At 46.1% G+C, this 26629-nt stretch overlaps 1 protein-coding gene across 2 annotated transcripts in view; it reads left to right on the top strand.

The window, feature by feature from the left end:
• The window catches only part of LOC143762310 (uncharacterized), a 167526-nt gene that overhangs the window by 111492 nt on the left and 29405 nt on the right, over nt 1–26629 (top strand). For both annotated transcript variants that reach the window (XM_077249181.1, XM_077249180.1), the window contains exon 7: nt 5496–5585. In XM_077249181.1, coding sequence (XP_077105296.1) covers nt 5496–5585 — 90 coding nt within the window. The remainder of the gene's footprint in view (nt 1–5495; nt 5586–26629) is intronic.

Raw genomic sequence — 26629 nt, forward strand, 5'->3', positions numbered from 1 at the left:
TGTCCAAGTGCACACCGCACATCGCATCCCCCAAGCAAACAACGGCATCAAAGCAACCATACACATCCAAAACGATTATGATCTAAAACAGCAGCGTTACCATAACTGTGAACACCCATATAAAGAACCCTTGTTTGCGCCAGGGAAAAGGGCCATGTAACAGGACAGTGAGGCATGATCGGAGCTACCCCTGCAGGATGGAGCACCAGTCAATGCCATCAACCCCCACATGATCCCACATAATCCACAGGGCGCAATATCCACTATCAAAGGAAAAAATCAAAATGAAACCCATGCGGATACACAAAACCACACTACGTAATTCTCAACCTGATGTTCTATTGCACCCTGTCCCTATAGCACCAATACCAGTACATGATGCACTAATACTGGTGCTACCCTAATAAAACTTTGTAATTTCTCCCTGTGCCACAAGTGTGTATAAATTCAATGTAACCACCACAAAAAATGGATACCAATAAATCAATATTAATTGCTGGGTACAATACAAGGGGTCCCTAAGCTTGACAATTCATCCATATACCACAGGTATATATAAATACAATATGGCTACCACCTATAAACACAGAACATAGCTTAAAATAAATCTATACTAATTACTAATTACAATACATAGGAGTCCATAAATCAAGTACAAATCAAACGTATAATATCCAGCAAGACAAATCGCCATTTCATTCCTGCCCGGAAAAGATCTTCGGCCTTTCAGCCATATGTCAATGTCCACTGGTTAGGTTCCTGGTAGATAATAATACGCTCCTTCATGCACACAGCAATCTTGGCAGATGTGGAAACCTTGAACGCCGAATAATTCAAATATGAAACAATGGGACAGGTCATATATTTCTTCATGAAACCAACGGCCTTGGCAGATATAAAATCCTTAGAGACAGGATAGTTTATGCCAACGTCTTCAGGGTCACATCAGTATCAATGATCCATGATAAGAAGAATGTTGGCCACGCATCAATGGAACCCCACCGTATAATTTCTGGAAAGAATAAACTCAATTAAAAACAGCACAAAACCTAACCAAAGACAACCACAAAAGTTAAGAACATTTAAAAGAGACCGACTAATGCTCATATGTGCACAAAAAGACCAAAACATTAATGGCTTACAAAAAGGAGCCGAAGCCCAAATTTTCGTTAAGGCCCTGCGGAGTCCGTGTGCCCAGGCGGTAAATCCACCTGCTTTCGACCTGCGCTAGGGCCTTACCCAAATCTCTACCTCTAGGGCCTACAGTCACGAGATCTATGCCCTTAACAGCCATACAGCGGGGATCACAATTGTGGAACTTTTTGTAGTGCCTCGGGAGTGTTTTTAAACTAGCAAGATCATCTATTGTTTTAGCTTTCTCTATGTCAAGCACATGCTCCCGGATACGCACCTTCAGTTCCCTGCTGGTAAGTCCAATATATACTTTCCCACAAGGACATGTGGAATGGTAAATCACCCCCTTTGTTGAACATGATATAAAGTTCCTAATCTGAAATACCTTAGACCCGTCAAAATTGGTAAATTTTTTTGTTTTGACACAATTCGCACAGGCCTTACACCGGCCGCACGGGAAAAAACCAACCAGGTTACTAGGCCCCACTTTTTTCTTTTCAGGCTCATAATGACTATGCACTAGGATATCCCGGATATTCCTTGATCTCTTGGCCACAATACCTGGTTTTGAAGGTATAATTGAATTCAATATCGGTATCGGTCAGTATGTTGTCATTAATATTGAAGTGTTGCCCATCCAGTGGATAAAGGAAATGGGCTGGTGCGTTGTGCTCAATATCTATATACAGTATATTTTTTGAAAAAATGCATAAATGACTTAAATTACTTAACTATGTGTGTTTCATTGACTTATGTAACAGATGTTTATCAACCGAGTAATTGAGTATGATGTTGTAATGATTTGTCCAACAAACTGAAATTTACTTTTGACTATATTTTTTTATTATAGCAAAAGCCTTTTTTGGTTTTTAAAGACCATATTAATATATGTTTTTGTTTTTTTTTCAGAAAACAGGACATAGCACTTTGTTATATTTTTCTAACAAAATGGATTATCACAGCAGAGTCAAAGAAAAACATGTTTAGAAACAAAAATAAAAAAGAATTATCATAAAACAATTCTCATTACAGATTTCTGTAAGTTGGTGGAGGTGATGGCGAAAGCTCAGGGTCCTGGTCAGGTGGCGTTTGTTGTGCCAATTGTCCATCATCCTGTGTGTATGATGTTTGTCCCTCCTCAAAATGATGCCCTTGCTCATATTGGCCAGTTGTGTATTGGCTATAATAAGGGTTTTGAGTATGACCCTCATGAAGTTGAAAATAAGGCCTTGCATTATAACACCCCCAATATGGCCATGTTGTCCAAAACCAGGTTGGGACCAGCCTCCAGCACTGGGTCTGGACAAGTGGCCATATTGGGAAGGTTGATGGTATGATGGTATGATGGCATATGGTAATGTGCTGTCTTTGGTGGGTTTTGGGTGGGAATGAGTAGAGGTGTAGGAACACGTGTAGGGGGTGCTTCAAATACTTGTTGAGCATGCACCTGTTGAGATGATGGAAGGTGCAGGACGTTACGTGCTGACAGCTGCCACCTCTCAATGAACTCAAATAATTCATAGGGTTCATTTGGTGGGGTACATGCATCACTAAGTATTTGAAAACACCCTCTCACACGTAGCCTCACCTCACGGGGTATGGGACGGAGGTACCGGGCCAGGCTCTTCGAATAGGCCTCCTCACCATCATCCTGTGCAGCCCATGCCAAATAATTAAGGACCCCATTGTCCACATTCCTGCGAGTTTCTTGCAGCTCTCTCCTTCTGCGGCCACGGCGGGAAATGACAGCAGGCTGTGGGGATGTCTCCAGTGGAACAGTTGGGCTGCTACTGTTTCCTAGATCATCCTGACTTCCTGGATGTGGTGCTGCTGCGGGTGGTGGTGCAGCTTCTTGGCCAGTTGTTGCAGGATCTTGTGGTGCAACTGAAGATGTTGCAGGAGGGATGTCACTGGAAGGATGTGAAGATGGGCCAGCCACCTCTTCTCCTTCCCCAACCGGATCTATCAGGGCCTCCGAGTCTGAGCCGGTCTCCCTCTCAGTGAGGTTTGATTGTGTTCTGTTTGTAAAGTATGAGAATAATTAATGATAAATTCAAATTTTACCTTTATAAAACATATGTGTAATTTTTATTTATGTTTTTACTTACGGTCTTAGATCCATACTGGGATCTAAAAAGGAAATTTGGTCATAATAAATATATTTCCTTTTTTTTGCAGGCGCTGCTGCCCCACTCCTGGCCCGCTGCTGCCTTTCTCTCCTATATTGGTCGCGTATGCTGCGCCATCGTCTCATAACATCTTCCACTGCAATGAAAGCGAAAAAAATAATGTATAAGGCCATTGTGCACAGTGGTACCACAATGTGTCAGTGATATATTTGATCAGATTTTAATGTGGCCTAGTAACCTGCATTTCTTAAAAAATATCATCAACATAAAGATTGTAAGCACAAACAGCACAATACGATATAATGGAAAATACATAGAATTTCAGGCCATAAGGACAGGTCCTCTGCCGTCTGTAGCAGTATGTCATTGTAAATTTGTTTAATGTAAACGACATCTATAAAACTCTGTACGTAACCCCTTTCTCATGTCCAGCACCATGTAATTAATGGTGCTATATAAATAAATGAGATTAATGTTAATGAAAATATCAAAAGGCCCAAATTCATGTAGGTAATGCAGTTTGCAATATTATTCATAGAGAAACATTACTTATCTGCCTCTGGACCTCACGTGGCCGCTGCTCATATTCTGGGAAAAGGATCCCACATATGCTTCTCCATGCGCCTCTTTTCTGGCCCGGTTGGAATAATGGGCATCTCGCTGATCCCATATTTCTGGCCTCTCTTGCACCAGGACCAGCAGCATTTCAACATTAATAATATTGGCCATGATGCAGGAGACTCCATGGAGGCATGCTGCAGACTTCCGGGATGTCTGTTTGGCTTTTTCAGCTAATTTGCATGTCTAAGCTTCCTGATTGAGGGCTTGGCACATTTCCTGTCACCTGCTGAACTCTTGCGTATTTTAGGCAAGTCACACTGTTGGTCCGTGTGTAATCTGTATTTTTTGCGCACCCATAGACTTTCATTGGCGGATTTTTTGCGCAATACTCTGACAAGCGCAGCATGCTGCGATTTTCTACGCTCGTAAAATACGGATGCGTAATATACGCCAAATAGGAGCTGCCCCATAGAGATTCATTGGTCCGTGTGCAATGCGTTGTTTTTGCGCCTCGCATACGTCCGTAAAACTCTCTAGTGTGACGCCGGCCTTAATAGTACTGAGTAGCTTCATAAGTAGGACATTAGTTGAGCAGACATCGGAATGTTAGTGATGCCCTTTTTCCTTTTGCAAAAAAAATACTACCTAGTAGCTTTAAAGAATAAATAAAGATAGGAGAACCCGGAGCATGATATAAAAAGCTGCTTTATTAGTACAAAAGTTTAAAAACAACATCTATCAGTAATACTTAGAGGTGCATAATTATTTCCATGACTCACATATATAAGGGGGAAGCCCACCCCTCTAAGATCCCCATACTGCACAATAACCCTGGGCGGGGGATAAATGAAGAGCCCCTTCCATGCAGTATAACCTGGTACAGCGGCCAGCTAATCAGTAATAAAGTGCCAAGCCCAAAGGTCAATACATGTATATAGAAGTCAAAAAATCGGCCTAAATCAGCTTACCAAAAATAGAGGGGAGACAGAGGAGCGGGATCCCGCCAGAATAACAACCCCTGTTGACGCGCGTTTCGCGGCTGGAAAACGCCGCTTCTTCAAGGAAGTGTGAGGTAAAGGGCAGACTGGACCTGCTATTAACCTGCCTGACCTCCGTCACATGTCTATATCTAGCCAATAGCGGTGGCGCCGGCGGCGCATGCGCACGGCGACGGGAAGGTCCTCCATGGAGGCAGGGCGTCAGGCTCAGTGCGCACGCGCCGGACGACGTCACGGAGCGCCCGCACAGAGCACACAGACGCCCGCCTACATGAAGGAGCCGCCCATCAGCCGGGCGATGCGCACGGCCACAGAATAAAAAATCAAAAAGGGACAGCAATGCTGTCAGAAATACTGGCCGGAAACCGGACCGCAGTGTCGCCTATGTAGTACAAATGGGTATAGCGCAATTAATCCCCAAATGGGGAGAACTATTAATATATATCATATAATAATAATATGCAGGAGGTGACACAAATAAGTCACCATAATAGAATGTCAGTTACATGTATTGTACAAAGTAGGAATGTATCAAAATTCATAACATCTCATGCAACTATACATACATATTTTAAATGCCATAATGTACCTATATCCTGCAACATAAACAAAAAATTGAATGTGTCCATTAGTAGTACACAGATGGCATAATAACCAGCTTTTATTCTCGCAGATGTTCATGTCCAAAGTAATGGAGACGCTAAGATGATAGATCCAAATGGCCAGAGGAGGAGGGAGGCAATAGTCAGCAGAAGGCCCACAGGTAAGAATAATTACTGATAATACAAAAACAAAAACAACGAAGGTTAAAAAATACAAAAAAAGTTAAAAACAAAGAAATTTATCTGGCGAGTTAATGATGGAAATCCATATAGATCAGGCCTAGAGATGGTAAATGACTAGAGGTACGGAGCGAAACTCAAGGACTCATTTAACCCTTTGGGAGTCATACAATCCAACATAACAATCCATTTTGTTTCAATCTGCGCAAGTCGTTTTTTGTTATCCCCACCCCTCACACCCAGGTGAAGTGCATCAATCCCCCGAACAAGTAGCTTTAAAGGTAGGGCATTAGTGTAGTGAATGTCGCTAATTTTTTTAATAAAAAGTTCTCATTAATTCTACTGATAATTTTTTTTTTCTAAATTTTTTCTTTCCTCTTTTGTTTTCTCTAATTTTCTCTATTTTTTTCTCCACCTTTTATAGTAAATATAATAATAAATAGTACACAACACAATGCACTTTCTAAAAGCACCACTTACACACACATCCCTACTGTATAAAAGCATTAATTAAAAAATGGCCTATTGGTCAAGAAGATACTAACAGAGGAAACATACATTTCCCTTGCCTCAGACACAGATTCAGGCAGTGAGGTGCTCCTATTTTGTTCCTCCTCTTCATATGGTGAGGAGGGTCCCACAGAAAGGCTCCCTAGGAACGAGTGAACGCCTTCAGCAATTGATCTCATATGGACTTCAGCCCCTGAAAATTATCAGCCTGTTATTCCGAATTTCATGGGCAGCTCAGGAATCCAAATTTGACACGACAGGCCTCAGTGAAATGTACTTTTTCCAATTCTTTTTCGGTAAGGATATAATAAATATTATGGTGGCTGAGAAAACTTGTATGGCCATCAATTTTTCTCCCAAAATCCCACATCATCATACGTCAGATGGACCCCTGTAAATTGAGCAGAAATTATGACATTTTGGGGCATTGTGAAGCTTTGGCAATACTAGGCTACTGATTACCTGTGCAGCACACTAGTATTCCATATGGCCATGACAATGATTTGAAGCAATCAAAAAAATTTAGCTACATAATTAGTGTTGAGCGATACCTTCCGATATTCGGAAATATCGGTATCGGATTGGATCGGCCGATATCCAAAAAATATCGGATATCACCGATACTGATACCCGATCCCAATGCAAGTCAATGGGACAAAAATATCGGAATTAAAATAAACCCTTTCTTTCCTTGTAGGTTAATTCTACATGAAGGAAAACAACTAAGAATAATGTAGGATGTATTGGGGGAGGTGGAGGAGACATTAAAGGCATAGAGGTTTAGCCCAATCAAATGGAATAGCAGGAATTAATTTTTTTTTTAAGACGTTCGGAGTTACTAAGATATTGACTATGTTAAGATTTTTTATATTTTGTCAGATATTTATGTTTCACTACTTCCATGCTCTTCACCTTCTTTTTTACTTCTCCCACACTTTCTTCTTCATCATCCTCAGCAGCAGCATCTTTTTCATCAACTTCTCCTTCACATTATTCATCTTCTTCTTCGTTATTCTTTTATTTTACATTCTTCATATTCTTTTTATTCAACTATTATTCTTCTTCATATTCTACTTCTTCATCTTCTTCATATTCTTCTTCTTCATCATATTCTTAATTGTGACAGGCATTCCTGTATTTGTTATCTATAAAAGTTTGAAGATTACACCTTCGGTTCTGCCTGTCACAAAAGATTTACAACAGGATTTGTCCGCGTTCAGTTTGGCCTGCATCAGCAGGTTTTTTCCAGGGGCACCACGAGGAGGAACGGACTCACCCCCATACACTGCTTAGTCTTCTTCTGCTTATAATTTAGATAATATCTTTTGCTCTGATTTTTAGTCTTATGCTTAATGTTTTTCTGCTTTTTGTTCTGCAGCTTTTTGTTCTTCTGCTTCTTGGTCTTCAGGGTCATCGTCTCCAGGGTCATCGTCTCCGGGGTCGTTGTCTTCTTCGGGGTGGTCTTCATGGTCGTCGTCTCCAGGGTCGTCGTCTCCGAGGTCGTTGTCTTCTTCGGGGTGGTCTTCAGGGTCGTCGTTTTTAGGGTCGTCGTCAGGGAGATCCAGAGTGATTAGCAAAAACCATTTACAAAAGCTTGAACTTGGAAATGCAGCAGAAGGTACAAGAAGGCTGAGGAACTGCCAAGAACCAGCTGATGGTACTGGAACCCGGATGGCTACCCGAAGGTACAAGAGCCAATGGAACTACTGAGGACCAGCTGACAGTACTGGAACCCGGTTACTAAGCAGGAGGTACCTGTGCAGGAAAGCACTACCAAGGACCACCAGACGTTGGTGGAACTCAGATCACCAGAAGGAGGTACCTAAGCCAAAGGCTCTGCCTGGAACCAGCTGACGGTACTGGAACCAGGGGGACCTATTCAAGATTGTCTTCCAAAGAACCAGCTAATGGTGCTGGAACTCAGATAGGCAGCAGAAGGTCCACATGAAAAAAAAATTGCTAGGCCACAAGCCGGCGGAGTTACCGAAAACCCACAGTCCTACAGGGGGAGCTTGTCCTATTGGCACTACGGAACCAGCCTTGATTGCCAGTTCTCGCAGCCCACATAGGAAGCACCTAAACTGCAGGCACCATAGAGTTGGCTAACCCGACCGCAACCCGACAGGACAACGTATTGGAGGCAAAGTGACCTTGACACTACCCGGAAACAGCTGGCGTGCTGGAACCAGGCTGGGCAGGAGGGAGTACCCGTGCCAAAGACACTGCCAAGAACCAGCTGACGGTACTGGAACCCAGATGGGTAGCAGAAGGTACAAGAGCCAATGGAACTACCAAGGACCAGCTGACGGTAATGGAACCCGGTTACTAAGCAGGAGGTACCCATGCCAGAAAGCACTACCAAGGACCACCAGACGTTGGTGGAACTCGGATATCCAGAAGGAGGTACCTAAGCCAAAGGCTCTGCCTGGAACCAGCTGATGGTCCTGGAACCAGGATGGGGAGCAGAATGTACAAGAGCAAAAGACACTGCCGAGAACCAGCTGATGGTACTGGAACCCAGATGGGTACCCGAAGGTACAAGAGCCAATCGAACTACCGAGGACCAGCTGACGGTACTGGAACTCAGTTACTAAGCAGGAGGTACCCGTGCCAGAAAGCACTACCAAGGACCACTAGATGTTGGTGGAACTCGGATACCCAGAAGGAGGTACCTAAGCCAAAGGCTCTGTCTGGAACCAGCTGACAGTACTGGAACCAGGGGGACCTATTCAAGATTGTCTTCCAAAGAACCAGCTAATGGTGCTGGAACTCAGATAGGCAGCAGAAGGTCCAAGTGAAAAAAAAAAATTGCTAGGCCGCGAGGCGGCCGGAGTTACCGAAAACCCACAGTCCTACAGGGGTAGCTTGTCCTATTGGCACTACGGAATCAGCCTTGATTGCCAGTTCTCGCAGCCCACATAGGAAGCACCTAAACTGCAGGCACCATAGAGTTGGCTAACCCGACCGCAACCCGACAGGACAACGTATTGGAGGCAAAGTGACCTTGACACTACCCGGAAACAGCTGGCGTGCTGGAACCAGGCTGGGCAGGAGGGACTACCCGTGCCAAAGACACTTCTGAGCAGCAAATGGCGGTGTTGGAGCCCAGGGATTACAGGAGAAACAGAGTGGAGGCTGAGGCCTAATTGGAGCAAGTTGAAAGGGAACCTTTAACCCCCCCAGGCGTTTGTAACTAAAAGAGCCACCTTGTGCAGCACTAATGCTGCACAAGGAAAAGATGGCTCTTTTACTTATGCTCCTTGCACACGCTGAAGTTAACAATTATAAAATGTGCCCCCTCATACCGTGAAACCCTCCCGGAGGCAGAACTTTCCTTCCTAATCAGACGCGGCACAGCTGTCATTCATACCCCCTTGGCGCTGTGCGCTGCCTCCTGAGCGTTGTTTGAATCTGTCCCAGAGCCTGCGCTGTTATGTTATCACTTGGCCATGCGCAGTTAGCGCTGCCCGTCTTCTGACACCATTTGATGTCAGGCTGACTGCGCTGGAGCGGCCACGCTGCCCGAGATCCCGCCCTGCAGTGTTTTCTGATTTATTCACACTGCGGGGCTGGGATTCATGGGCATGCGCTGTGCATATCTTTGCCTTTCACTCATCTCCTTCCGCCTTCTTCAGACTGTGTGGTGTCAGCTGATCCCTAAGCGCATGCCACGGCGATTAGGGATCAGCTGACGCTGCACAGTCTGAAAAAGGCGGAAGGAGATGAGTGAGAGGCGAAGATATGCACTGCGCATGCCTATGAATCCCAGCCCCGCAGTGTGAATAAATCAGAAGACACTGCGGGGCGGCATCTCGGGCACCGCGGCCGAACAGGTGCAGTCAGCCTGACATCAAATGATGTCAGAAGACGGGCAGCGCTAACTGCGCATGGCCAAGGGATAACTTAACAGCGCAGGCTCCAGGACAGATTCAAACAACGCTCAGGAGGCGGTGCACGGCGCCAAGGGGGTATTAATGACAGCTGTGCCGTGTCTGATTAGGAAGGAAAGTCCCGCTTCCGGGACTTACACGGTATGAGGGGACACATTTTATAAGTGTTTAGTTCAGCGTGTGCAAGGAGCATAACTAAAAGAGCCACCTTTTCCTTGTGCAGCATTAGGGCTGCACAAGGTGGCTCTTTTAGTTACAAACGCCTGGGGGGGACAGGTTCCCTTTAATTTCTGTAGTAGTGTGAGTGTGGAGGGAGACGGAGAAATTGCCGGATACACAGCAGGGGATCAGCTGACATTACTGAACCCCAATAACACGGCAGCAAGTGTTGACTGTGTAGACAGCACTTCCGAGCAGCAACTGGCGGTGTTGGAGCCCAGGGATTACAGGAGAAACAGAGTGTAGGCCGAGGCCTAATTGGAGCAAGTTTTAAATCTGTAGTAGTGTCAGTGTGGAGGTAGCAGGAGCAATTGCCGGATACACAGCTGGGGATCAGCTGACGTTACTGAACCCCAATAATAGAGGAGCAACTGTTGACTGTGCAGAGAGCACTTCCAGGCAGCAACTGGCGGTGTTGGAGCCCAGGGTCAATGCTAGAAACTGAATGGAGAAATTGCCGCACACACAGCAAGGGAGCAGCTGGCGTTACTGAACCCCAATAACACTGGAGCAGGTGTTTACTGTGCAGACAGCACTTCCGGGCAGCAACTGGTGGTGTTGGAGCCCAGGGTCAATGCTAGAAACTGAGTGGAGAAATTGCCGCACACACAGCAGGGGAGCAGCTGGCGTTACTGAACCTCAATAACACTGGAGCAGGTGTTGACTGTGCAGACAGCACTCCCGGGCAGCAACTGGCGGTGTTGGAGCCCAGGAAATCCAGGAGAAACAGAGTGTAGGCTGATGCCTACACTCGAGGCAGTTTAATATCTGTTGTAGTGTGAGCGTGGACGGAGCAGGACAAATTGCTGGATACACAGCTGGGGATCAGCTGACGTTACTGAAACCCAATAACACGGCAGCAAGTGTTGACTGTGCAGATGGCACTTCTGAGCAGCAACTGGCAGTGTTGGAGCCCAGGGTCAATCAGGGTGTAGGCTGAGGCCTAATTGGAGCAAGTTTAATATCTGATGTAATGTGAATGTGGAGGGAGCAGGAGCAATTGCCGGACACACAGCAGGGGAGCAGCTGACATTACTGAACTCCACTAACACAGGAGCTAGTGTTTTTCTCTGTGCAGATGGCACTTCTGAGCAGCAACTGGCGGTGTTGGAGCCCAGGGTCAATCAGGGTGTAGGCCGAGGCCTAATTGGAGCAAGTTTAATATCTGATGTAATGTGAATGTGGAGGTAGCAGGAGCAATTGCCGGATACACAGCAGGGGAGCAGCTGATGTTACTGAACCCCACTAACACAGGAGCTAGTGTTTTTCTCTGTGCAGACGGCACTTCCGGGCAGCAACTTGCGGTGTTGGAGCCCAGGGAATGCAGGAGAAGCAGAGCAGAGGCATTGCCGGATACACAGCAGGGGATCAGCTGATGTTACAGAACCCCAGCAAGTTTAAAATCTGTTGTATTGTGAGTGTGGACAGAGCAGGAGAAAGCTGGGGATCAGCTGACGTTACTGAAACCCAATAACACTGGGTCATGTGTTGACTGTGCAGACGGCACTTCTGAGCAGCAACTGGTGGTGTTGGAGCCCAGGGATTGCAGTTCAGATGGTAGAAACATGAACACAACAGAAGACCTGGATACTGTTGCAAACCAATTATTTAATCTGGAAGAGGAGTGGCAAATTCCTGCGAGATCCAGGCCTTGTTCATTTTCAGAAAAGTAAGCCAGTCAACGTTATCGGAGGATAGTCGCATGCGACGGTCTGTTAGTACACCACCTGCGGCACTAAAGACGCGTTCCGATAATACACTAGCAGCAGGGCAAGCCATTACGTCCAATGCATACTGGCTAAGCTCTGGCCATGTATCCAGCTTAGAGACCCAAAACTTGAAGGGGGAAGAGCTGTCTGGGAGTACACTGAGAGGGCAAGACATGTAGTCTGTCACGATCTGACGAAAACGTTGCCTCCTGCTGACTGGAGCCGTCTGTGATGGTGTAGATATTTGTGGTGGGCACACAAAACTTTGCCACAGTTGGGCCATACTGGTCTTGCCTTGTGCTGAGGCACTGCTTCTGCTCCCTCTTTGTGCAGAGCTTCCTCCACTGCCTCGACCCACTGAGCTGCTTTGTGAAGCACTAGCAGCACTGCTCTCGGTTGTACTGGAGAAGATGATGGAATGCACCAGTGTGTCTTGGTACTCCCGCATTTTACGCTCCCGGTTCAATGGTGTTATGAGGCTTTGTAAGTTGTCCTGGTAGCGAGGAACTAGGAGGGTGTACACCCAATAATCAGCCGTACTGAGAATGTGGGCGATGCGGCGGTCGTTTCTCAGGCACTGCAGCATGAAATTAACCATGTGCTGCAGACTGCCAACTAGTCAAGAAACGCTGTCCCCTGCTTGAGGCAGGATCTCTGCCTGCTCTGCATCACCCCACCCTCGCTCTACATACTGAATACTGGAGCATTGTGTAACTCTCTCCTCTGGACAGATGTCTTCCTCCTCCATTGACTCCTCCTCATCCTCCTCACAAAGTGTCCCCTGCCTAGGCCTTTGTGAGGAACCACGTTGCGCAGACTGTCCAGAAGCAGATGGCATTTGTGACTCCTCATCCTCCACCTCTTCCACAACCTCATCCCTTAGCGCTTGCAGTGTTTTTTGAAGCAGGCAGATAGGGGGGATAGTCATACTGACTAGTGCATCATCTGCACTCGACATCCTCAAGGAATCATCGAAGGCACACAAAACCTGGCAGATGTCCTTCATAGTGGCCCACTCAGTGGTTGTGAAGTCTGAACGGCGCGCAGTGCGACTTCTTTGTGTCTGATGCAGCTGGTACTCCATTACTGCTGCCTGCTGCTCACACAACCGCTCCAACATATGTAACGTTGAATTCCACCTGGTGGGTAGGTCACATATGATGCGATGTTCCGGAAGACGGAATCGGCGCTGCAGAGCTGCAATGCGCGATCTTGCCATGCTGGAACGCCACAAGTGAGCACACTCTAGGCAGACCTTGTGCAGCAGTGCATCAAGATCCGGATAGTCCCTCAAAAAACTCTGCACAACCAAGTTGAGCACATGTGCCAGACATGGGATGTGAGTGAGGTTACCTAGGCCCTGCCACCAGATTTCGGCCATTGTCACACACTACCATGCCTGGCTGGAGATTCGCTGGCACAAACCACATGTCGCTCTCCTGCTTGATGGCATTCCAGAGCTCCTGCGCTGTGTGGCTTCGATTCCCCAAAGAAATTAATTTCAATACGGCCTGTTGACGTTTGGCCACGGCTGTGCTCATATCGGTCGTAACAGGTAAGCGTTCACGGGTCCATGTGGAGGTGGACTGTGACGGCTCCTGCAGCGCTGATTCAGAGGAACTGGAGTATGAGGAAGAGTCAGTGTGTACAGACTCGATTCCTGCAATTCTTGGAGTTGGCAGAATACGTACAGCACCACTCTCAAGATCTGTACCCAGCTCCACAACATTTACCCAATGGGCAGTGAGGGAAAGGTATCGTCCCTGTCCATGGTGACTTGTCCACGCATCGGTGGTGAGGTGGATCTTGCTACTGACGGCGTTTAGTAGCGCATGTTTAATGTTTCCCTCCACATGATTTTGCAGGGCAGGGACAGCTTGCCTGCTGAAATAAAAGCGGCTGGGCACGTTGTATTGTGGGACTGCCAATGCCATCAAGTTACGGAAGGTGTCAGTCTCTACCAGCCTGAATGACAGCATTTCAAGGGACAGTAGTTTTGCTATGCCATCATTCAGAGCCTGTGCTCAGGGGTGGTTTGCCGAGAATGGACGCCTATTCTCCCATGCCTGTGCTACCGATGGCTGTAGACTGGCCTGGGAATGTGAGGATGACAGGGAACGTGGTGCTGTGGGTGGAATTACACTGGGTTTCTGTACAACAGTGCCAGAGGTTCTTCCATGGCGATCCTGTGAGGAAGCCGAACCAGCTGTGTGTGAGCTGGAGGAAGAGGCTACAACACGAGCTGAAGATGTGGTAGTTTCCGCTGTAGGTTGGCCTAGGTATTCAGTGTGTTTTTGTAACTCCACCACGTGCTTAGCCGCACATGTTTCCACATATTTGTGGTTTTGAGGTTGCTGACACTTTTCCCTCTATTGACTTTCTGATTACACAGCTTGCATTTGACAAAGCAAATGTCATCTGCAACTGTGTCAAAAAAGGACCAAGCACTGCAAGTCTTGAGAGCGCCTGTTTTGGCTTTTGGAAGAGGCATGCTCCTAATGGGTGCCGAAGTGGAGGCTACAGGCAACGCAGTCTTCCCCCTCCCTCTCCCTCCTTTTTGGGCCGTTCAGGGAATCTCTTCCTTAGAGCTGCTCCCACCACCTTCCTGTACCTCACGCCATGATGGGTCAAGGACCTCATCATCTACACTACCCTCTTCCAACAACTGCTTCTCCTGGGTAGTCTCGGCAGCACAGTACGCACCAGAAAGTGGCACCTGAGTCTCATCATCAGATGCGTACTGAGGTGTGCTGAAAGGAGGCATTGGCCCACCCGCCTCTTCAGATTCAGAGAGACAAAGCAGTTGGGCATCACTGCATACTGCCTCTTCTTCCATTTCTCGAATGCTGTTTGGCTGGCCCCCTCTTTCCAAGCCAAGAGATTCGGAGAACAGAAGTAGAGATGGCTCCTGTACAGGGCTCTCTGACTGCCTGGGCAATTTGGCAGGTGGTGAAGAGACAGATGGGTGCTCTTCAGTGCTCTGTGCCTGAGAGGATGTGGCACTAATTGAAGTCAATGCGTTAGCTGCCATCCATCCGACAACGACTTCAATTTGTTCGTCCCGCAGCAGTGGGGTACGGTGAGCTCCTACAAAGCTGCGCATGAAGGACTGTTCCCTGCTAAAACTGGGGGATGATGACGAGTCACTGGTGCCCGCAGCAGGCACAGAATCCCCATGTCCTCTCCTTGCAGAAACTCCACGCCCACGACCACGTGCCTTACTCCCTGCCTTCTTCATCTCGGTAGACTGATAAAGATGGGCAGAAAAGTACTAAGGGCTTATTGTGCTTATTCCTGAACAGCTGCTAACAGGTATAAGAAACACTAATTTTATAAAGTGTGGACTAGACTTTAATATGAACTAATGTGGCCTACACAACTGTAAAGTGGAGTGTTTGGTGAACTTTATTAACTTTTTGTTTTTTTTGCAGAACAGACTACAGCATGAGCTGAACTCACACAGAGACCTTGCAGACAGCCGTGAACGGCGCTGCAAGGCCAAAAAAAAGCTCCTCTATGTACTCCTATATAGTGTTTTTCCACAATTTAGCAGGATACGGATGGAAACCCACTAATAGGATAAATCTGAAAAAATGTGCAGCAGGCAGCACTATTTGAAAAAAAGGACAATGGAACAGTATGAGGCCGTGACACACGCTGAGCTGACTACAACCAGCTGTAGCTGCAGAACAGGCTACAGCATGAGCTGCACTCACACACAGACCTTGCAGACAACCGTGAACAGCACTGCAAGGCCAAAAAAAGCTCCTCTATGTAATCCTATATAGTGTTTTTCCACAATCTAGCAGGATACGGATGGAAACCCACTAATAGGATAAAGCAGAAAAATGTGCAGCAGGCTGCACTAATTGAAAAAAGGACAATGGAACAGTATGAGGCAGTGACGCAGTCTGAGCTGACTACAACCAGCTGTTGCTGCAGAACAGACTACAGAGTGAGCTGCACTCACACACAGACCTTGTAGACAGCCGTGAACAGCGCTGCAAGGCAAAAACAAGGTTCTCACACAGCGGTTGCTAAATTAGCCTGGGTAAGGCTACTTTCACACTAGCGTCGTGCACTGCACGTCACTATGCATCATTTTGTAGAAAAAACGCATCCTGCAAAAGTGCTTGCAGGATGCGTTTTTTCTCCATAGACTTGCATTAGCGACGCAGTGCGATGCATTGACACACGTCGCAACCGTCGTGCGACGGTTGTGTCGTGTTGCGTCGGTCCGTCGCCACCAAAAAACGTTTGCATGTAACGTTTTTTTTGTGCATCATGACCATCGTTTCCGACCGAATTAAATCAAACTGGCTCATTGAATTATGGGAACTTCCAATTCCGGTATCCGATATTGAGAAAGTATCGGAACTCAGTATCGGAATTCCGATACCGCGAATATCGGCCGATACCCGATATTTGCAGTATCGGAATGCTCAACACTAATCATAATGATAATGTGAAGTGTCCTTCCCAAGACAATCTGAACTTTGAGCGTCTATACAAAATTCAGCCAGTAGTTGAACACTGCAGCAGAAAATTTGCTGAGGCATACATCCCCCAAAGGGACTTCTGTATAGATGACTCTCTAGTTAATTTCAATGGGAGGCTAAAATTCCGACAATACCTGACCAGTAAGTGGGCAAAGTACAGAATGAAACTGTACAAGATGTGCGAGAGTATCTCAGGGTACACCCACAGAGATAGGGTTTATGAAGGGAGGCACAACTGTGTTGAGTCCGCATCTTTCCCAGCACATGAAAGTTTATTAGTCATGGGAGGGAGGGAGGGACATGACCATTGATGTATCTATATGGCAAAGGTCATGAAGGGGTTAAAGCCAGAATTTTAGCTAGAATTTTAATATGTGTTCAGTAATTAAATGGGGCATTACAAATTTGGAGACATGTTGTCCTTTCCTGGCTGCAGCAAGACCATTACCAGTGCCTCCGTCATTGTCAGGAAGCTTCCCTTACTTTAAAAAATTGTCTCAAAGAGCTTAAACAAATGCTGTTTAACCAAATCACAATTAGTCTTGTACCAATCCCTTACCAAACAATCAGATCCAGGAGTTTTCCCAGACGGTAGAGCTTTAATAGCATCTTCTATTTCCTCTTCACTAATCGGGGCATCTAGTGCCTCTAATTGCTAATGGCACAAGCAGCAAAGGGGAAGACTGGATAGAAAAGAGCCCACCACCTGGGAGAGATGATCACATTTAGAAGTGCACAAATCTTGATAAAAATCCCCCAAAATCCCATTAACACCATGTTAGTCAGTGTGCCATTTACCAATTAAATTCCTAATACACTGAATGGATACTGGAAACCACACAGCAGAAGCCAAATAAGCCAATAACAATAACTTCACATTTTTATCCCAAATCTCAAAAATGACAGACTCCTTAGCCAGCAGTTTCTTTCTACTCTGCTTTTTGGCTAGAATAAGTAATTACCTGAGTTTGGGCCCAGTAACGCTTACATGAGGGCTGGGAATCAGCAATGTATGCCTGCTCTGCCCTTTGGACCTCAGTATTCAGGGATAACTCGCTATCTTTAAGGACATGTCTCTGCACATCAATACCAGAAGTAAACACCCCTCTAATTGTTGCTTTATATGCATTCCATGTGACAAACAGATTTGGGTGATCAGTTTTGTGAGCCCAGAAATCAACATACTTGACGTGAACTACCAGACAATCTAGCCAGGCAGGATGCATACACCAGATTTTAGAACTATTTGAGGGACATGTCCTCTCACTTTAACTACTCATGTGGAATGACTGGAAATGCCCCTAGGTGTATAATTATAATTATTATTAATAATTAGTGTTGAGCGATACCGTCCGATACTTGAAAGTATCGGTATCGGAAAGTATCGGCCGATACCGGCAAAGTATCGGATCCAATCCGATACCGATACCCGATACCAATACAAGTCAATGGGACTCAGGTATCGGACGGTATTCCTGATGGTTCCCAGGGTCTGAAGGAGAGGAAACTCTCCTTCAGGCCCTGGGAACCATATTAATGTGTAAAAGAAAGAATTAAAATAAAAAATATCGCTATACTCACCTGTCCGACGCAGCCGGGACCTCAGCGAGGGAACCGGCAGCGTTGTTTGTTTAAAATTCGCGCTTTTACTTGGTTACGTGAGGTCCCGGCTTGTGATTGGTCAGGGCGGCCATGTTGCCGGGACGCGGACCAATCACAGCAAGCCGTGACGAAATTACGTCACGGCTTGCTGTGATTGGTCCGAGTCCCAGCAACATGGCCGCCATTAACCAATCACAAGCCGTGACGTCACGGGAGGCTGGACATGCGCGTATTTTGAAAAGCGCGCGTGTCCAGCCTCCAGTGACGTCCCGGCTTATGATTGGTCACGGCGCCATGTTGCCGGGACACGGACCAATCACAGCAAGCCGTGACGAAATTACGTCACGGCTTGCTGTGATTGGTCCGCGTCCCGGCAACATGGCCGCCATTAACCAATCACAAGCCGTGACGTCACAGGAGGCTGGACACGCGCGCTTTTCAAAATACGCGCATGTCCAGCCTCCCGTGACGTCCCGGCTTGTGATTGGTTAATGGCGGCCATGTTGCCGGGACGTCACTGGAGGCTGGACACGCGCGCTTTTCAAAATACGCGCATGTCCAGCCTCCCGTGACGTCCCGGCTTGTGATTGGTTAATGGCGGCCATGTTGCCGGGACGTCACTGGAGGCTGGACACGCGCGCTTTTCAAAATACGCGCATGTCCAGCCTCCCGTGACGTCCTGGCTTGTGATTGATTAATGGCGGCCATGTTGCCGGGACGTCACTGGAGGCTGGACACGCGCGCTTTTCAAAATACGCGCATGTCCAGCCTCCCGTGACGTCACGGCTTGTGATTGGTTAATGGCGGCCATGTTGCCGGGACGCGGACCAATCACAGCAAGCCGTGACGTAATTTCGTCACGGCTTGCTGTGATTGGTCCGCGTCCCGGCAACATGGCCGCCCTGACCAATCACAAGCCGGGACTTCACGTAACCAAGTAAAAGCGCGAAATTTAAACAAAGAACGCTGCCGGTTCCCTCGCTGAGGTCCCGGCTGCGTCGGACAGGTGAGTATAGCGATATTTTTTATTTTAATTCTCTTTTTTACACATTATTACATTAATGTTGTTGCGATACCCGATACCCGATATCACAAAAATATCGGATCTCGGTATCGGAAATTCCGATACAGCAAGTATCGGCCGATACCCGATACTTGCAGTATCGGAATGCTCAACACTATTAATAATATAAGATTTGGAGTTTCATAGGCCAGATTTATCCATCAGTGATTCTGTCAAGCGTGTGTGCTTTGCAATCAGCTTCTCTGTCTGCCAAACCACAACAGAGACACCCTTTCTCTGGGTGTTTAGTTTCTGATATCCCTGCTTCAGTCTTTAAAGACTAACAGATGTTAACATTTACTCATTTGTGTGCCCTATCACCATTCGGGTGCATCTTTATATATCTTCCCCTGATGGTATTTCCTTCTGGTGATAGTCTCATTTGGATGTCCAGCCTTATTGCTGTAATTAAGCCAGCCAGTGAAAGACCAGCTGTGGTTTTTCTTTCTGCTGTTTATGTTATTTACCCTGCACCTAACTTCTGTTTCTTTTTAGGAAGTAAGTGGCATATTCTCTAACAATACATTCTTAATCCTTTATTTTGTATTGCATGGTTTGTTTTTACCCACTCTGGGATCTCTTTCTGTTTCAGTATACTTTCCCTTTTGTAGGTAATTTGCACTCTGCTTTGCCCTCCCATTCTTTAGGAGAAACGAGAAGTGCTCAACTGCCTTTCAGGCAGCATAGGTCTGAGTTGCCATTGTCTAGTCTGTGGTTAGTGCTAACTCTGCTCACATAAGAACCACTAAAGACTGCAGGGTCAGGATCTCTAGTCTGTACAGGAATCAGCAGGGACAGTTGTAGTTTATAGTGTGTTTCCCATTTTCACGAGTGAGTTGCCTTCAGCACCCGGCACCTGGGAACAGCACCATCTGTCCAGCTTTTCCCAGTTGCCGGTACATGTCACACTGAGGACCCATGGATGTCATCAGTGTGCATGTGTGCGGCACCCACTGGACTTTTCATGGTGAGCTGGCATACCTCTTAAATACAGACATGTCTGCGGGTTTTTCACATGGACACACGGTCTGTATGAAAAACCTTACATGTGCGCACCACCATTATATACAATGGGTGTGCGTCTGTCCATATTTGCGGTCCTTAAAAACGGACCACATAGGATCATGAAAAGTGGACGTGTGAAGGGGGCCTTAGACACGTATTGACAAACAGTCTTCTCCCTTACTGTAGTTTGATGCCAACCACAAACAGGCAGGCACATACAAGGGGAAAGAACACATTCTCAGTGTAACTTAGAATATGCTCTCAGTAAGATATGACAACACAGTCTGCTCTCCTCACTGCAAAGTGTGCCATAACTTGTGCCAGAGCACAGTAGAAAGGAGTGTGACTAACTGAAAGCTTTCAGCTCTCATTTCTAACATTCAGTGAGAGGGAGGGTCAGTACAGCATAGTTGGCAGTGCTACACTTGCCTTTGCAATGTTAATTTGTATATGGTCCTGCCAATAAAGCTCACTTTAATTGGAGAGGAGAGCTATTATAAGTGTTTGTAATGAGACTCCACTTCAGTGGAATTCCTGATAACCTATGTCGCTTACTTCAAGTGTAGGCCATTGCAGAAACTTAGGTATCCATGGTTACGACAACTAGCAAGTAACCCGCTGTCACTATGAGTGGTGATAACCATGGATACCTAACTTACGTTGCTTACCCCATATGCAGCAGCTTAGGTATCCATGGTTACGACCAACAGCAAGTAACTAGCTGTCACTATATGAATGGTCTTAACTAGAGATGAGCAAATTTGCTCGGGTTCCCTCTTATTCGGCAAGCTATAGCTCTTGGAGAGCAGAGGGAAGCTGATCATCTGTTCGGCTCTGCAGCTGCATCTATCGTGGCTGTGTCACAGTCATGACACATGCATGGAGAGCCTGTTTGTTGGGTTCTCCATGCATGTGTTGTCACTGTCACACTGCCGCGACACATGCAGCTACAGCGCCGATCAGCTGAGCTACCAGCGCGATCCAGGAAGCCGGGTTCCCTCTGCAGCATATCTGCAAGAGCTACAGCTTGCCGAATAAGAGGGAACCCAAGCAAATTCGCTCATCTCTAGTCGTAACCTTGGATACCTAACTTATGTCACATAACTCGTATGCAGCAGCTTATCAGGAGAACATTTCTAATTGGGAATATTTGCTAATATTATTATTACACCTACTACATATCGGGATAGGATCTTCGAGATGGAAATACCCCTTTTAAGGTCACATGACATGTTCAGTATTTGATCAGTTTTTGCATCAGTATTTGTAAGCCAAAACCAGGAATGGTACAATAAGGCTGGTTTCACACTTGCGTTTTGATCTGCAGCGTTTTAGCGCTAAAAAACGCATGCGTTTTTTTCCTATACTTAACATTAAAAATGCATGCGTTTTTTAGCATGCGCTTTGACGCGTTTTCAGCAACGCATGTGTTTTTTGACGCGTGCGTTCAGTTGCAGAAATGCAACATGTAGTAATTTCTAGCAGCGTTTTTTGCCGCAAAAAAACGCATGCGTTTATTCGCGGCAAAAAATGTATTGCTGTCTTTGGAAACGCATGCGTTTTTAAGCACATGCGTTTGCTTGCGTTAAAAACGCATGCGTTTTTATAGAAAAACACAAGAAAACACAAGAAAAAACAAGAAAACCCTAACCCTAACCCTAAACACAAGAAAAAACAAGAAAACCCTAACCCTAACCCTAGGGTTACTAGGGATCCTAACCCTAAACCTAACCCTAAGGTTAGGATCCCTAGTAACCCTAGGGATCCTAACCCTAACCCTAGGGATCCTAACCCTAACCCTTAGGGTTAGGGTTAGGATCCTAACCCTTAGGGTTAGGGTTAGGATCCTAACCCTTAGGGTTAGGGTTAGGGTCCCTAGGGTTAGGGTTAGGGTTAGGGTTAGAGTTAGGGTTAGGGTTAGGATCCCTAGGGTTAGGGTTAGAGTTAGGGTTAGGATCCCTAGGGTTAGGGTTAGGGTTAGGATCCCTAGGGTTACTAGGGATCCTAACCATAACCCTAACCCTAGGGATCCTAAGGGTTAGGGTTAGGATCCTAACCCTTAGGGTATGTGTCCACGTTCAGGATTGCATCAGGATTTGGTCAGGATTTTTCATCAGTATTTGTAAGCCAAAACCAGGAGTGGGTGATAAATGCAGAAGTGGTGCATATGTTTCTATTATACTTTTCCTCTAATTGTTCCACTCCTGGTTTTGGCTTACAAATACTGATCAAAAATCCTGACCAAACCCTGATGCAATCCTGAACGTGGACACATACCCTTAGGGTTAGGATCCCTAAGGTTAGGATCCCTAGTAACCCTAGGGATCCTAACCCTAACCCTAACCCTAGCTATTTCTGTTTGTAGTGGGTTTTCTAGTTGATTTTGATGATTGGCAGCTGTCACACACTTCTCAGCATGCGTTTAAAAAACGCAAACGCAGGAAAAAACGCATGTAAACGCGGCAAAACGCCGCGTTTTTTTCTGCATGCAAAAACGCATGCGTCTAAAAACCGCGGCATTTTGCCGCGTTTACATGCGTTTTTTCACCACCTGCGTTTTTTAAAAAAAACGCTGCAGATCAAAACGCAAGTGTGAAACCAGCCTAAGAGGAAAAGTATAATAGAAACACTTCACCACTTCTGTATTTGTAAGCCAAAATCAGGAGTGGGTGAAAAATACAGATGTAAATACTGAAGATATAACTGTGACCCAACACTAGAAATAACATTAGACTGGACTGTGTAGAGGATAGGCAGATGGACAGGGCTATAAAAATATGACAGCAGTGTGCTGTAACAATAATTGCTCTCTGTCCCAAGGACAGCCATGTACATCCTATATCAGGTTGGGATTATGGAGCTCCAAATAAGTGGATTTTGGCTGCATTATCAGTGAGAAACGTCATATGTACACAAAAAATCATCACATAACTCCATAGATGGAAAAAGAAAAAAATCTCAGGTTGCAGAAAATATTGACACACACTTTTTGTTTTTTTTAAGAGGTTCTGATTATCTTAAGCACTAAGTCGCAATCTATAGTTGGAGCCGCCCGCTAGGACCCTGGGGTACGGTACTTGGGCCGGGTCCGGTGGTCGTTAAAGGGTAGTCACGGTGGCAGCAACCCGGTCTGTGGCCCTGGGCATTGAAGTTTAAGTTAAGAGAAGGTCTTTTAGGGGGTTGTTGTGAATAAAGAATGTTTGTGATGCCGCCTGTGGTATTCGGTCAGGGATGACCAACTATGCTTAAAGGGGTTCACTGGAGATGATGTTATTGCAGTAGAGATGGTATGGCTTCCCACAGGTGAAGCTTAGTCCCCTGGGCTCCCGGGGACAGACAGTGTAGTGCTGAAAGAATTGGAGGACACTAGGTTGCAGTCTCTTTACCTTTTACTGGTAGTATGCAGCCACAGTCCAGGGTACGGATCACAGGTGATGGTGCTGTGCCTTTGGGTGTAGTTGTGGACAGGCAACTTTGTATCTCCTTCCCGCCGGTTGCTGCTATGGGGCATACAGTTACCCCCACAACCTCGGAATTCCGGCCTTCGGTATTCTGCGTTGATCCTGGAGTGAGCCCTCTCGCAGCTCCACTCCCAGTATCTTTCCTCTCCTTTGCCTCTGCTTCACTCACAGTCTCTCACAGACTGCCCTGTCAGGAGCTGCAGAACAACGTGTCTGTACGGCTCCAGCTCTCCTCTCAACTGACTACCGAACTCCTCCTTCAGCCAGAATATATAGGGAAGCCATCCACAAACTGGATCAAAGCTCCCCCTTCTGGCCTGGAGTCAGAACATGTTGTATGTACAAATTACCTGCTAAAGGGATCCTTGTCGCTTCCAGACATGGCATCACCCTCCCCGTGAGGAAGGCAATACCACTGTAACAACCGTCTTCCTGGGGTGTTATATATATGTGCTTACATGACCACTCAGTCCTATGGGGCATACACGGGAATCGTGACTGTGAGCTTCGCACACTATAACAATTCAGCCATGTACAGTAATAGGCCGGCGTCACACTCGGCGTAAGACAATACGGTCCGTATTTTACGGCCGTAATACGGCCGAAATACGGTGAAATGTTCCCAAAATAGTGATCCGTAGGCAGGGTGTGTCAGCGTATTTTGCGCATGGCATCCTCCGTATGTAATCCGTATGGCATCCGTACTGCGAGATTTTCGCGCAGGCTTGCAAAACCGACATCTAATGGATTTATGTGCTCAAATGTTAGGGAAAACATATATACAGTATATATATATATATATATATATATATATATATATATATATATATGTCATTGAGACACATATATATATATTCTGTATTTAGATTTCATTCAGCGCGATATCTGTGAACAGCCGGTAATTCAATTGCCGGCTTTTCATTTCTCCTGCGCAAACCCGACATGATATGAGACATGGTTTACACACAGTAAACCATCTCATATCCCCTTTTTTTTTGCATATTCCACACTACTAATGTTAGTAGTGTGTATGTGCAAAATTTCAGCGCTGTAGCTGCTGAAATAAAGGGTTAAATGGCGGAAAAAATTGGCGTGGGCTCCCGCGCAATTTTCTCCGCCAGAATGGTAAAGCCAGTGACTGAGGGCAGATATTAATAGCCAGGAGAGGGTCCATGGTTATTGGCCCCCCCGTGGCTAAAAACATCTGCCCCCAGCCACCCCAGAAAAGGCACATCTGGAAGATGCGCCTATTCTGGCACTTGGCCACTCTCTTCCCACTCCCTGTAGCGGTGGGATATGGGGTAATGAAGGGTTAATGCCACCTTGCTATTGGAAGGTGACATTAAGCCAGATTAATAATGGAGAGGCGTCAATTATGACACCTATCCATTATTAATCCAATTGTTGGTAAGGGTTAAAAAACACACACACACATGATTAAAAAGTAGTTTAATGAAATAAACACAGCGGTTGTTGTAATAATTTATTGTTCTCGCAATCCATTTGCAAACCCTCGCTTGGCCAAATAATAAACGCACAAGATACATACCTTCTGGTGAACCGTCTCGTCCCACGAAGTAATCCATCTGAAGGGGTTAATTAATATTACAGGCACGAGCTGCGATAAACCACTCGCTGGTGCCTGTAATCCCCGGGTGCTGAAAGGAAAGCAGGATCTGTACTTACATTGAGTCGCGGTGAGGCGCCCTCTGGTGGATGTTCTCATGAACTGCAGCCTGGGAACTTTTTCCCACGCTCCAGGTCATATGAGGACATCCACCAGGGGGCGCATCACCGCGACTGAAGGAAATGTAGGTCAATGACCTACATTTCATTCATTCGCCGGGGATTACAGGCACAGAGCACAGCTGCATTTGCAGGGCTCCTGCCTGTAATATTAGTTAACCCCTTCAGATGGATTACTTCGTGGGACGTGACGGGTCAGCTGAGGGTATGTATCTTGTGCGTTTATTATTTTTCCAAGCGAGGGTGTTCCTGATGGATTGCGAGAACAATAAATTATTACAACAACCGCTGTGTTTATTTCATTAAACTACTTTTTAATCATGTGTGTGTGTGTGTTTTTAACCCTTTCCAACAATTGGATTAATAATGGATAGGTGACATAATTGACGCCTCTCCATTATTAATCTGGCTTAATGTCACCTTCCAATAGCAAGGTGGCATTAACCCTTCATTACCCCATATCCCACCGCTACAGGGAGTGGGAAGAGAGTGGCCAAGTGCCAGAATAGGCGCATCTTCCAGATGTGCCTTTTCTGGGGTGGCTGGGGGCAGATGTTTTTAGCCACGGGGGGGCCAATAACCATGGACCCTCTCCTGGCTATTAATATCTGCCCTCAGTCACTGGCTTTACCATTCTGGCGGAGAAAATTGCGCGGGAGCCCACGCCAATTTTTTCCGCCATTTAACCCTTTATTTTACAAGCTACAGTGCACAAATTTTGCACATACACACTACTAACATTAGTAGTGTGGAATATGCAAAAAAAATGGGGATATGAGATGGTTTACTGTATGTAAACCATGTCTCATATCATGTCGGGTTTGTGAAGGAGAAGGAAAAAGCCGGCAATTGAATTACCGACTTTTCACTAACACCGCTGCGTATTTCTCGTAAGTCACACTGCAGGTCCGTGTGGAATCCGTATTTTTCTCGCCCCCATAGACTTTCATTGGCGTATTATTTGCGCAATACGCTGACAAACGCAGCATGCTGCGATTTTGTACGGCCGTAGAAAGCCGTATAATACTGAACCGTAATATACGGCTAATAGGAGCAGCCCCATTGAGAATAATTGTGCCGTATGTAATGCGAGTTTTACGGACGTAGTTTCTGCGCTCTTACGTCCGTAAAACTCGCCAGTGTGACGCCGGCCATATAGAGAGAGGCCCGGCAACGCCTTGAAAAACAGTATCTCTCAGTAGATCAGCACTTTGGCTGCAGATAAATAACATTTTTTGACAGGTTCTCTTTGATATTATTAATTATAAACATTGAAACTAGAAGGACTAAATGCCATTATTGTTTCACTAACATCTAACTG

This window comes from Ranitomeya variabilis, chromosome 1, assembly GCF_051348905.1.
Source record: "Ranitomeya variabilis isolate aRanVar5 chromosome 1, aRanVar5.hap1, whole genome shotgun sequence".
In the NCBI taxonomy this organism is placed as follows: domain Eukaryota; kingdom Metazoa; phylum Chordata; class Amphibia; order Anura; family Dendrobatidae; genus Ranitomeya; species Ranitomeya variabilis.